We start from the raw sequence: 14,195 nt of genomic DNA on the forward strand, positions 1-14,195 counted from the left end.
GTTAGTCTGGCCTATTAGCATTATTAGAAGTCTATGTGGACCTTTTTAGTTTTCTTCTTAAAATTATAGCTGGAATTTCAAGCTGCATCTCCTGGGAGACAAGCAGGGACAACTCAATGGTGTTGCTGATTTGGCACCTCAGATCAGGTTCCTGGGTTCCCCCTCATTGGCTGTTCAGTGCTCACTGCTCTTGGATCCCCTTTTCTCCTAGTTGTCTCTGTCATGACCTTGCTCTGCAGTCCTTCCTTTGCTTTGAGGAGACTTTGGCTGATTCACAGCTCCTGGTCTTTATTATTTTCTGTGATACGTATAATATAAAAACAAGTACTTACCTATGCTCCACGAACAGAAAAAGAACAAAGTGCCTGTGTTTTAGTGTCTCACCTTTTGACAAAGCTAAACAAAGAGTTGTGCACGGACTACTTATCTCCAATGGTTCCCTTCTGTTTCCTGTGTGTTATACTCTGTTGGTCATTTTGAACTCCTGACTTTCTAAGACCGAACCAAGATGAGTATTTTCCTGTTTGTTCATAGCATGTTTGCTCTGTATCTCTCAGGCTGGACTTGAACTCACAATCCTCCTACCTCAGCCTCCTTAGTCCTGGGATTACATGTGTGGACCACCCTGCCTGTCTAATACCTTCTGCATGGAATAGACTCTTTGAGTTTGGTTAGCCAGAGTTCTGCCTTTGCCCTTATAGCCCCTGTAGCCTTGTCAGTCCCTTTGCCCTTGTAGGACCGCCCTTGGCATTCTTTGAAAAATCCTTGTATTGTGGGCACAATCAGATGTTCTTGTCCTGTTCTCGTTATTACCGCTTTAAGATATGGAGCAACTGCAGTTCAAGGAATCCCTTCAAAGTCACATATTCCTGCTGATTATTCTAGATAAGCATGATAAGGGTGCCAAACGCTGCTTTTCTTACTGTGTCCTTCATCGGGCCATTAAAAGTTTGCTGCAAGCTGAAAACCAGGGGCTCTCCTAGGTGCATGCAGGACTGCAGTTACCCAAGATTCTGTAGTTGTGTCTGGTCTTCAAATGTAGTGCCAGCGCATAAGTGGCATGCAGTAGGGCTTGCATTTGTGACAGGTGGTGGCAGACCCACTTCTGGTTGACTAGTTGTCCTAAATTTCCCGACTGCTTTGTAGAGGGCTCCTTTCCCCAGTTCTCTCACAATGAGTACCTGACCCACCAATGGAGATGTTAGACATGTTGCCCAGGCATTAATGTATAACCCTCATTGGCTTAACACTCCCTTCTCCTAAAGAAACTGATTTACTGAATGTTCCCCTAAATTACCAGATTGGTTGTAATTCTTTTTTTGTTTGTTTTGTTTTGTTTTTCGAGACAGGGTTTCTCTGTGGTTTTGGAGCCTGTCCTGGAACTAGCTCTTCTAGACCAGGCTGGCCTGGAACCCACAGAGATCCGCCTGCCTCTGCCTCCCGAGTGCTGGGATTAAAGGCGTGCGCCACCACCACCCGGCTGATTGGTTGTAATTCTTGCAATGCACATTTGAATTTACAAATAAGTCCTCTAGAGATAGATCACTGACTGTAGACTCTAATCCTTGGGTCTTGGGAGGGAGATGGCAGTACTGGAGATTAAGGTGAGCTTTCAAACTCTTCCGCGTTCCGAATTCTTCACTTGGTCTGAATAGCATGCTCCCCTCTCCCTTCAATCTAAACTGCTATATGACTTTGGCTGTCTCACAGAAAGCTAAGCTCTTTGGACCTGGGAACCATCTCCTGAAACCCACCACAGAAAGATACCCCACTGGCTGCTGTTTAAAATCCCTTGGAGTTGTCTTTCTAATTTTTCAGGAAGTTTACCTGACCAAATTTGCATATGGAAAGGCTGCCTCTGATTTCCTTTCCTTTGAACCAAAACGTAAAAATCTTGGTGTCAGCCTTGCATGTGAGCCCAGGCCTCTGAGCTGTTATGTTTGAAACGCTGAAAGGGAAGACTTCTGGAGCTTGAGAACTGGGGGACCCTGGGAAGTTAGGACGGCCTGACCATTTACTCTACTGAACACTCATTCCCACCGCCTTGCTCAGGCCACACACCCAGCCCTTGCCAGTCCTAGCTCTCTCCAGTCTGCTACGAGGCTTTGATTTACAAATGTCTACTGCTCTTGGTACAGCCATAACAGAGCTGGTTGCTATGATGTGAGGCAGAAACTCAGTAGACCCAGGCCCATCCTGCCTTTTAAGTTGGTGCTTCATCACCACAGAATCTTTAATGTATTTATTAAAACTAATAATAATTTTAAAAACTGGTAGTATTTTGTAACTTTCATTTTCACTTCCCAGAGTTCAGCTGGTGTTACTTATACAACTAGTACCTTATGAACTAGTGAGAGTTAGTGACCTCCAAGTCACCCCTTCACTGCAGGCCTACCTCAGCAATACAGGTGTGGCCTCCCTTTTCGTGGCATAAGAGACTCCCTGCTCTACACTGGGCAGTGCTGGTAACGGTAAGGCCAAGGCTTCCTCCAGAACGCTCCTGCAATACCGTGTTAGATGTCAGTACCAGTGATGGTGATGCTGAAAGTTGAAGCTAAATTAGATGTATTTAATTCTTTGCAAATGAAGTTTGAGAGGCTACATGCAAGTGAGTTTTCTGCTGAACCCATCATACCTAACTTTAAGAAAAAGCTCAGATTCACATTTCAAAGCAGACTTTCCCATTCAGCAGGCAAATTTCCCAGCACCACCTTGTGGTGACTCCGAGTTAACGGGGATGTCTGTTCACTGAAATTTCTCTTGCCTGACCTGTACAGTGGAGTGTATTGGAAATAGCACCTACTTTCTTTACCACGAGTGTGAAAATCATCACATTCCGTTAGCAAAACCTTTTAGTTCCTACTGTAGCAATGCTATGTCTTTTCTCTGTGCGTGAGACAAGGACTGGCTGTGGTGCCTCGCTTGGCCCCACTCCTGGGGTCCTCAGCCCCTGCCTCCTGAATAGCTGGGACTGTCGATGTGTGCCACTGCACCCAGTTAAAACTATGTTTGTGGCATCCAAACCAGCTTTAAGAACAGCATAATAGACAGAGGAAATGATATGGGCATAAGGCAAATGCATTCTCAGAGAGAGAGACTGCTGGTCGAGTGGGCTGTGCCTAGCTGACGGGGTCTCAGGTTCAGCTGAGTGGTCAGCTTCATACAGTTGCTGTGACCCTTATCAAATGCGGTTCCTGGGGAGGATGAGGAATCTGGGAGCCAGAGGTGCTGGCTGGCGTTGGCTCCTTGCAGAAGTGTGTATGGCACTGTATGTAACCTAGAATAGCTCTCGTCGCAGCCGTGAGGAGCTGTTCTGCATGGTCTATCGGGAGATTGAGAGTGAGTCACATTGGTGAGCTTGAGACTCGCCTCATGCCCACCCGGAGTCAGCTAGTACCTGTCACAGCGGCCCCAGACCTAGCTCCCCAGTCCTCTGCAGAGGACACACGAGTTATAAAGGTCCCTGAACTCAGGGTTGCTCAGACATTTGGTACCTGTTGGATGTTGACTGAGTCCTTCAAGTCAACTTACAACTTCACAAGTTGTTTTTCTCCTGAAACAATGGTTCTCAGCCTTCCTAACGCTGTGACCCTTTAATACAGTTCCTCATGCTGTGGTGACTCCCAACCATAAAACTATTTTTGGTGTGACTTCCTAACTGTAATTTTACTACTGTTATGAATTGTGATGTAAATATCTATACACAGGACATCTAATATGTGATCCAAGCCCGGGGGTGGGGGGTGTCGTGACCCACAAGTTGAGAACCAGGGTCCTAAGCAGAGAGAGATGCTCTGTAACCAGCTTGATAGTAGATTCGGATCAGCTCCCAGAGCACACAGCTAGAAAGTCAAACCACATTCAGGCTCTTCTGCAGAAATCAACAGGGATTTTGTTTGAGGGGCTAGGCGTTGATTTGTTTCAGAGCTGGGGATTAAACCTGGGATTTTGCACACGCTAGGCAAGTGCACTATATAAGCCACATTCCCAGCCATAGAATGATTTAAAAAAAAAAAAAACCCTTTAATCACAGAGAATAAATGAATTCAGTCTTTTCCCTGTTTTATTTTTTGAGACAGGGTCTCTCTCATGTAGTACAAACTAGCATCACATATGTAGGCCACGACGGCCTCAATCTTGAGATCCAACTTCCTCTGTCTCTGGGAGCTGGAATTACTAATGTGTGCCACTAAACCCAGCCACGCAATGTCTGTTTAAGACCATAGTTTAGCAAAATGTGTTGAAAACTTTTGTCCTATGTTTGCCTATGTAATTTTGGAATGTTTTTAGAAGGATTTATTTAACACATATCTACAGAGGTGTGTGTGTGTGTGTGCATGTATAAAAACAAAATCAAAGGGAATTTTATAAAAATATTTAATTTTTAGCTAAGTGATAATTTCCTTCTCTCTCTTTTTTCTTCCTTCCTTCTTTCCTTCCATCCATCCCTCTCCCGCTCTCTGTCCCTCTCTCGCTCTCTGTCCCTCTCTTTCTCCCTCTCTCCTTCTCCCATGGTAGAGTCCCATTCTGTTGTTTCAGCTAGTCTTATACCCCATTCTCAGCCCTCGTTCATCTGGTTCTGTAGGTGCATCTTGCTGTACCCAGCTAGGTGGGTGGTGATTTGTGATTTTTTTCTAATATTTTAACCATCACTCTTTCAGTTTTAGCTCTTATCATATCTTAATATAAATAGCTTTTATGGAAATTACAATCAAATAATCAATTTCAGTGCAAGCTGCTTATGTTGACTAATCATATATTTAAGAACTTATTACCTTTGAGAAAACTTCATTTTGAATTTATTTGAAATTTAATGGATTTTATAAATGCTAAGATCCATCTAATATGAACATTGGGAGTATTCATATTAAAATGTTCAAGTCATCCAGACCACTCTCAGCCCATTTTCCCATGTATATTATTATTTAGTTTATTATGTCTAATGACTGTTTCATGGATTTTTAAACCTCTAAATGAATACAAAGTGAAACCAGGTCTTTTTTCAATGATTCCCTGAATTAGCCCTGGGTTTGGAGAGGTAGGAGTGTGCAGCGGAACTGGCTGTGGCTAGAATCGAGTAGAGGAATCACATAGTCGCCTCTCTTTGATAGGATTTAGATTTCAGCTTTCCAGGCCTTTTGTCAGGTTCTGGGTAGGCTGGTGGGTGGCATCATTAATTGCCTAAGAGATTTATTTTTAAATACTTACAGTGTAGCCTCTGCCTTCCACTTACTAATATGTGCACACCATACTGGGCTTTGTAATATCAACCATAGTTTTCCTGGTCTGATGGTTTAGAAATAGCAAACAAATATTTAGATAAATATCAAAAAACCCAAGTAAAACTGTCCTTTCCATCAAATGGCAATCAGTTAAATATGCATAGAAATTGTGTTTGTTGCCTATTTTACATTAGCTATCTTCTTATTTTTTAATTTTAACCTTTATTTTAATTTTACGGATGTGCGTGTTTTGTTTCCATGTATCTGTGGTTCATATGCATGTGGTGCCTCTGGAAGCCAGAAGAGGTCAACACATCTCTTGGGATAGAAGTTGCAGATTGTAAGCTGCCAAGTGGGTGCTGGTAACTGAACTCTGGAAGAGCAGCTAGTGCTCTTATCCACTGAGCCATCGCTCCAGCCTATTAGCCATGTTCTTATTCTTCTTACACATGAACGGTGGAGGGGTGTGATCCCAGGGAGGACCCCTGGAGCTGCAGAGCTCCAGTATTTGGGCCACTGCCTGGAGCTCTGGTCTTGCCCACCTGGGGCTGGCATGGTACCTGGTGAGGCACTGTAGGCTATGCAAGCTCTCTTAGACCCTTGTCAAGTGGAAGGATTCTTTGGCTGTACATACGTCATAGGACTTATGATAATAAAGGTTCTGTTTTGTCTTTCAGTTTGTATCTGTTTAAACTGGGGATTGCACCCCAGATCCAGGATTTGCTGGGAAAAGTGGACTTTACAGGTACTCGGATTTATCTTTATCTTCTCTGCAATCTAGTGACTAAGAAAACATGCAGGTGCCTTCTTCTTCCCATAAATGGTACCCCTTCCATCCTTCCTCTAGCCCAGTGGCTCTCAGCCTTCCTAATGCTGCAACCCTTTAATACAGTTCCTCCTGCTGTGGTGACCTGCAACCATAAAGCTATTTTCCTTGAGACTTTATAATTTAATGTTGCTGCTGTTATGAATCATAATATAAATAGTTGGTATGTGACCCTTGTGAAAGGGTCGTTCAAGTCCCCAAAGGGGTCGCAACCCACAGGTTGAGAATCACTGCTCAGTACCAACAAGGGGAAACCTGTCATCTTGGTTTCTTTCCTGATATGTAATAAGTATCCCAACAAAATATCCCAATAAGAATAACTTGAGGGAAAACGTTTACCATAGCTCACGTTACAAGGTTCAGTCTACCGTGGTGGTGAAGTCAGGGCAGGAGGAGTGTGAAGAAGCTTGCCATATTGTGGCCACCATCAGAGAAGAGATCTGCGAATGCATGCTGTATGCTGCTGCCCAGTTCCCTTTCCCCGTTTATGCAGTTTAGAATCCTGGCAGGATGGTCCACTCACCGTGAGAGTATCTTCCCACCACAACCAAGGTAATCAGGAGCATTTCCCACGGGCAGATGCCCATCTCCCAGGTGACCCCAGAGCCCACCAGACTGACCTATCTTGCTTGTGCCTATCAGGATCCCCTCCCCCATACTGTGGAGTCAAAGACTCAAGCAGATTGTTTGGAAATGGCTCCACCTTCCTGAGGAAGAGTGTCTCTTTCCCGCCTTCACCTCTGGCAGCTTCCTTTGATTTTTTTTTTCCTGTTGTCCTTTCAGAGGAGGAAATCAGTAATATGAGGAAAGAACTGGAGAAGTACGGGATCCAGATGCCAGCCTTCAGCAAAATAGGTGGCATTCTGGCCAACGAGCTGTCTGTGGACGAAGCTGCACGTAAGTCTGCCTTGTGTCCACGCTTGTCATTGGCCTGCAACTTGCCCATATGTATTTGCTGATATTAATGTTGTAAAACAGCTTGCTTAGGAGATACTTTAAGAACCCTAAGGGTTTTGCTTTGGTTTTGATGATGATGATAATTCTAGTTTACTTACCCCAGAAAGACCAGCTGCAATCAGATGAAGTGAATATAAATAACTTCATGATTTTATTGTCCTTATAACAACATCAGTCTAGAGCCGGACCATTTAACCCTTTCCTCATCTTATCACCTCCCAGTTCAAGATAGTCAAATCTTTTCATAGGCAACATCCTCTGAGATCTGCAGCTGGGCTCAAAGGACTCCAGCCTCAGCACCAATTCCTTTGCAGACTGAACCTTTGGGGTCAGAATAGGCTTCATCTGCCCATGCAGCCCCTCTGTTCCCTGTCTGATGCCGCTTTCCCTGGCAGAGAATCCTTGCCCTTCTTGTCCTGCATTACCTTATGAGACTGGTGAAGGACACATTTCTTGTAGACAGTGCAGCAGGTTTCAGGAATGCTCACCTTATTTGCAAAAGCACTGTCAACACTGAGAACCCTGACATTTTTGTCCTTAGTATTGTAATTATTTGAAAGTATTTGCACATAGCCAAGTAATTGCTTTTGGGTTTTAAACTTGTGTCTGTGTGATGAGAATGTAGAGATTTCAGAAATAATTTTTTTTTTATTTCACAAAGCATAGTTCTGCTTGCTGTGCCTTTGGACTTCAGTGGTTAGGGTAGATACTGCTATAACTCTTTTGATGTTACAAGCTAAATCAGACATCTCTTAGAACCACCAACTTGTTTAAGGCTGTGTTTTCCTGAGCAGGAAGCAAGGGCTTACTCTGTGCCCTAGTGGATGGCATAGCCCCTGGTTCATCTCAGTGTCTGAATAACTAGATAGGGAATACCACACAGACACTGTGACCAAGACCAGTGACGGGTGAGCTTGCAGAGATTGCATGTTTGTCCAACGTCTTTTTCTTTATTGTGCTGGATATGTGTATGCAGATATGCATGTACACATGAGTGCATTGCATGTGTAAGGCAATTTATTCCTCAGGAGCTATCGACCTTGTTTTTAGAGGCAGAGTCTTTCAGTGGGACCTAAGGCTAGAAAATGTGGCTAGGGTAGCCAGCTAGTTAACTCCAGCTATCCACTGTATCCACCTGTGTCCACCTCCCCAGGATCGGGATCCCAAGCATATATCACCATGCCTGGCTTCTTAAATAAATGCTGGGAATCAAACAAGCACTTACCAACTGAGCTGTCTCCCAACACCTGAGGTTTCTTTTCCTTCCTGGGAGCTAAATAAGACAGTAAAACTGCTTGAGTTGATTGTATCAATGTTGTCGATGTCTTTTCCTAATTAAAAAAGTCTCCTTTCTTTTTCCTTTTTAGTACATGCTGCAGTCATAGCCATTAATGAGGCTATTGAAAAAGGAGTGGCCGATCAGACCATTATAACACTAAGAAACCCAAATGCAGTTTTAACCTTCGTGGATGACAACCTCTCACAGGAGTATCAGAAGGAACTCTGGGAATCCAAAAAGAAAAAAGAGGAAAATGCAAAACTGAAGGTACTTAGTTAAAGTCTCAGGAACCCGTGTGCTGCTGGATGTGGTAATGAGTGACTGACATGAAAGGCGTTAATATTGACCTCAGTGATTTGTCTGTCAACTGCTGTGGCCTCTCGATTTGGTTGGGATGGAAGGGTTTGTTAAATGACCCTAAATTACATCATGTAATTAGAATTGAACGTCAAGTTATGAACTTATTGTTTTACCCAAGAGGCGTAGAAACAGTGGCTTCAGAATATCCTAGTTCAGTACCATCTTCAGGATCCATGCCAACTATGAAAATTGTGTATCTATGTACAGACATTAATAATTCAACAAGGAAATGTTTAAAGAAGACGTCTCTCATGTTTAAGTTTTGGCTGAAACAGTTTTCGATGCTGATCTCTTGGAGTCTCTTCTTTCTCCCTCTTTCTCTTGGGTGTCTTTCCAGCCTTGTACTGATCTTTTTCTGTTCCTTCTGTGTTGAGTCATACATGTGTTGAGGAAATCAGCTAGTAACTCCAAGATGCACCTCCCGCGCCATCATCTAAGATGCCCCTCCCATACCATCCTCTAAACTTCCCCTCCCACATCATCTTCTAAGCTCCTCCTCCCACACCATCCTCTAAGATGCCCCTCCCACATCATCTTCTAAGCTCCTCCTCTCACACCATCCTCTAAGATGCCCCTCCCACGCCATCCTCTAAACTTCCCCTCCCACATCATCTTCTAAGCTCCTCCTCCCACACCATCCTCTAAGATGCCCCTCCCACATCATCCTCTAAGATGCCCCTCCCACATCATCCTCTAAGATGCCCCTCCCACACCATCCTCTAAACTCCCCCTCCCACATCATCCTCTAAGCTCCTCCTCCCATGCCATCCTCTCCATTCCTGCAGATTTTGGGTTCTGTACTCCTAAGACATCTCCCTGACAACAGCAAAGGAAGGGTCATTCCCACTTGTCCTTGTCATGCTTGTTCTACGTTTTGCCTCCATGGTTTGAGGTGACTGCCATCTTGTCTAGAATTCTTTATGTCCCATCTCTCCTGCTCCTTACTGGATTCTGCTGCCTTTTCCTGCCAACTTGAATTTATTCTCTGCCTCCAAGTCCCACACACTGACCTGCAGGGTTTCCACAGGACTCCTGAAGACCCTTCCTCCTGGGTCTCCCTGGTTTCCTATTGTCTCTCACCTGACCCCTCTCAGAACATGAGATGGTGGGATTAGTGTTTAATTCAGATCTTTCCTGGTTCTCTTTTTCCTACTTATAGTAAGTACAGGGCCAGGTGTGACGCTGCACACCTTTGGGTCCAAGACTTAGAAGGCAGAGACAGACTGATCTCTGGACACCTGGTCAGCAAATTGAGTTTCAGGCCAGATAGAGCTACACAGTGAGACCCTGTCTCAAAACAAATACACTAAGTACAAGTGTTCAGCTTGGTCTTTGGTGTCCTTTACAATGCAGACCATATTTTGTCTAACATAACAGACAGGCCAAGTTGTGTGCCTTCTTTTCCATTTTTTAACTGAACAGTACTGCCTATGACCCATTGTTCATCCTGGACTTCATCATTACTCTGTTCCCCCTCTGGACTTTCCTCAGTTGCTACCCTGGTTTAGATTTTTCTTCCCAGTTGAGTTTTGACTGTGATCTCTTCTGTGCATATTCATTATTTGTGGCTTTTAGTTTTTTAGATGGACTCAAAGGAAATTTCAAGCACTTCACTGTTTTCCCTCTGTAAAAGTTGCCACATTGACTGATCCCTTCTAATAGTTTCCTGTTAGAAATGTGGCCTTGTTCACAGAGCCAGGGCCTGCTGTTCGTCTGTGTCGTTCTTGCTGGGTGTGCCTCCCCTAGAGCCCTGCACCAGGCAGGTATCCCACAGATGCCCGTGTTGATGACAAACAAAAAGGAGCAAGCTCCCTTTGTCATTTGTTTGAGTTTTGTGTTTTGGAAACGTTGAACCGAAGCTCGGGGATCAGTGAAGACTTTGTTTTGCAGAACAGCTGTATTTCAGAGGAGGAGAGAGACGCGTATGAGGAGCTGCTGACCCAGGCAGAAATCCAGAGCAACATCAATGCGGTCAATAGTAAGTGATGGGTGACGTGTTGGAAATGGTATTTCTATAAGGTGTGAACTTTCTATGCCAGAACCGCTGCAGAGCCCTCCACTCGTAACTTGCAAAGCTGCCTTATGTATGGGGAATCTATCAATGCTGCTCGTCACTGTGATACCACATCTGACAGCCCCCTTCACTGATATCATCCCTGGACCACACACAGCTTGTTAAAGTGTCCGGAAACTGGTTCTATCCTGCTCTGATATGTGTCATTTTGGCTCTGTCCCTTGTAGGACTGACACTGACTGTTATTTAGGAAAAGATTACAGCTTAATGGTCATGGGTCCTTGCTCTTGATTGTGTGATGACGCTCTGCTGAAATTGGAAAGGGTATTATATTACGGGCACTTCTGCTTGTTACTCATTCATGGGCTTTGGTTTATAGTTCCAAGATTTTTTCTTAACAGCTTCCATGACCTTTTACTGCAACTGAATGAGACTATGGGCAGGCGAAATGGAGTTACATGATAGCAAGTCTGGTTCTGTGCTTCTGAGCCTGTGTGGGGTCACGTAGTTCAGTTCCTCTCCACACCCTGTTCGGCTGAGTGACTGGGTTCTGGTTTCCCTTCTGGTCTGTGGTAAAGCACTTTGACCAAATGTAGCTTAGGGGAGGGAAGGATTTATTTGACTCACACAGGTCATAGCCGCTCACTGAGGGGAGTCAAAGCCCCAATCCAGCAGGAACTAGAAGCAGAGCCATGGGGAAGTTCTGCTTGCTAGCTCTACTGCAAGCTTGTACTCAGGAAGCTTAGTTGGCTTTCTCGTACAGGACCCACGGCCCAAGGAAGGATGCTGCTTACAGTGGGCTGGGTCCTTGTAGATCAATAACAATGAAGACAGTCCCCCATCGACATGCTCAAAGTCCAGTCTGACCTGCCCTTTCCCTCAGTTGAGAGCCCCTTCTCAGGTGACTCTAGGCTGTCTCAAGTTGATAGTTAAAGCTAACTAGAACAGACTGTAAAACACAGAAAAGTTAGGTCATTAAAAAGGAACAAATGTGAATCCATCAATCATTAGACTTTTCCTCCATCTAATAAAAATTATTTTTACTTGGACATTAGAATGGGCTGTAAGGAATTTACTTTGATACTTTTTCTCTCTACATTATTCTACATAGCCCATATTTTCCCCAAACTTTTAATACACGAAAGACCACTGGACCCATTTAATAGATCACGTGAACTTCTGCTGAATTTAAAATTGGAGCTTCCACCAAACAGAACATTCCAAAAGCTACCCTCCATGTCACTGCCTAGATGCACTGGGAACATTTCTAGTTGCTTTGAACACTCAAAGAAATATACACCTGCAGGTGTGGCTGAGACCTGTTGTAGACTAGTCCTGTGGGGATCAAGGATGCCAGGCAGATTAATTCATGTCATTGTCTAACAGCTAACACCTGAGCTTCAGAAGTACATGAGAGCTCACTGCTGATGTGCTTACATCAACTCCTACGATTTCAGGGTGCAGCTTATGCTCTTCTATGGCGTGACACCTTGAATATGTGGGTAATGATAGACAAAGCCTAAAGCCTAGTTTCAGTATTTGCTTTCTGCTGTTTGTGAAGGTTGAGACTTCCAATCTCCTTGACTGAACTTGACAATTACAGGAAGAAATTAATATCACTAATGAGACAACATTTGAACTCCTAACGCTTTGAGAGGAAATGATCCTGTAGCCTTTGAAATGCTTCTACCGAAGACAGCTTTCTTCCTTTGTGTGTTTAATAAAATTCTCTGTAAATAAATGCTTGAATACCCAATGACCTAACTTCCTGACCACAGATTTAGCTAAACTGGCTATACTTTCATTTCATTTTAAAGTACCAGGCAATAGGTGATTTGTACCATAACACAAGCTGAAATTGATGGGAGTGCTACCATGTTTGATGGCTTGGTTCTTCTGAAATTTTCATCTCTTCTCTTTTCAAATCTGTAGTTCAGTAGAACTGAAAGTGTAGTTGATGATGTGATGGTGAGCTGTTGATACACTTTAAAATCTGCCAGTAGGCCAAGGCCAGTGACCTCTTCGGGAGCAGACCCAAGCCAGGGACATCCACGGAAACAAGCCCAAGCCAGAGATCTCTACAGAATACAAGAGATGGAAGAGAGAATCTCAAGCAATGAAGATACTATAGAGAAAAAAGACTCATCAGTCAAAGAAAACATTAAATCTAACAAAAGCTTAACACAAAATATCCAGGAAATATGGGACACCATGAAAAAACAAAACCTAAGAATAATAGGGATAGAAGAAGGAGAAGTCCAACTCAAAAGCACAGAAAATATATTCAACAAAATCATAGAAAAAAATTTTCCCAACCTAAAGAAGGATATGCCTATGAAGATACAAGAAGCTTACAGAACATCAAACAGACTGAACCAAAAAATAAGTCCCTTCACCACATAATATTCAAAACACTAAACATACAGAATAAAGAAAGAATATTAAGAGCTGCACAGGAAAAAGGCCAAGTAACATATAAAGGTAAACCTATCAGAATTATACCTGACTTCTCAATGGAAACAATGAAAGCCAGAAGGTCCTGGTCAAGTGTTATGCAGACAATAAGAGACCATGGATGCCAGCCCAGACTACTATATCCAGCAAAACTTTTAATCACCATAGATGAACAAAACAAGATATTCCATGACAGAACCAGATTTTCCAAAACCTAGCCATACACCAAGCCCTTACACAAAGTACTAGAAGAAAAACTCCAACCGAAGGAAGTTAGCTACATCCATAAAAAATGCAATAGATGATCTCACAGCAGCAAATCCCAAAGAAGAGAAAGACACACACAATAATATCACCAACAACAAAAAATAAAATAACAGAAATTAGCAATCACTGGTCATTAATATACCATAATATAAATGTGTTCAACTCGCCTATAAATAGACAGACACAGGCTAACAGGTTGGATATGAAAACAGAATCCATCCATCCTGCTGCATTTAAGAAACACACCTCAACTTCAAAGACAGACTTCATCTCAGAGTAAAGGGTTGGGAAAAATTTTTCCAATCAATTGGACCTAAGAAACAAGTTGGTGTAGCTATCCTAATACCTAAAAAAGTAGACTTCAAACTAAAAATCAATCAAAAGAGACAAAGAAGGACATTTCTTATTAGTCACAGGAAAAATCCATCAAAAGGAATCTCAATACTGAACATCTATACCCCAAATACAATGGCACCCTCGTGTGTAAAAGAAACACTACTAAAGCTTAAATCACACATTAAACCCCAAACACTAACAGTGTAGACTTCAGCACCCTACTCTCACACTGGACAGGTCTGTCAGCCAGAAAATTAACAGAGAAATAAGGGAACTAACAGATGTTATGACTCAAATGGACTTAACAGACATCTATAGAACATTCCATCCAAACATAAAAGAATATACCTTCTTCTCAGCACCATTTGGAACCTTCTCAAAAGTTGACCACATACTAAATAACAAAGCGAACCTCAACAGATACAAAGAAATTGAAATAACTGCATGTTATAGGATTGTCATGGCTTAAAATTAGAAAAT

General features: G+C 43.1%; 1 protein-coding gene across 1 annotated transcript in view; it reads left to right on the top strand.

The window, feature by feature from the left end:
* Iqgap2 (IQ motif containing GTPase activating protein 2) overlaps positions 1-14,195 on the top strand; it is a 283,844-nt gene that overhangs the window by 162,450 nt on the left and 107,199 nt on the right. The window contains exons 6-9 of the mRNA XM_041663248.1: positions 5,900-5,967; positions 6,832-6,945; positions 8,373-8,551; positions 10,535-10,622. Coding sequence (XP_041519182.1) covers positions 5,900-5,967; positions 6,832-6,945; positions 8,373-8,551; positions 10,535-10,622 — 449 coding nt within the window. The remainder of the gene's footprint in view (positions 1-5,899; positions 5,968-6,831; positions 6,946-8,372; positions 8,552-10,534; positions 10,623-14,195) is intronic.

This window comes from Microtus oregoni, unplaced genomic scaffold, assembly GCF_018167655.1.
Source record: "Microtus oregoni isolate MIOR12 unplaced genomic scaffold, Mior012 000014F_ref0000157, whole genome shotgun sequence".
Taxonomy (NCBI): Eukaryota; Metazoa; Chordata; class Mammalia; order Rodentia; family Cricetidae; genus Microtus; species Microtus oregoni.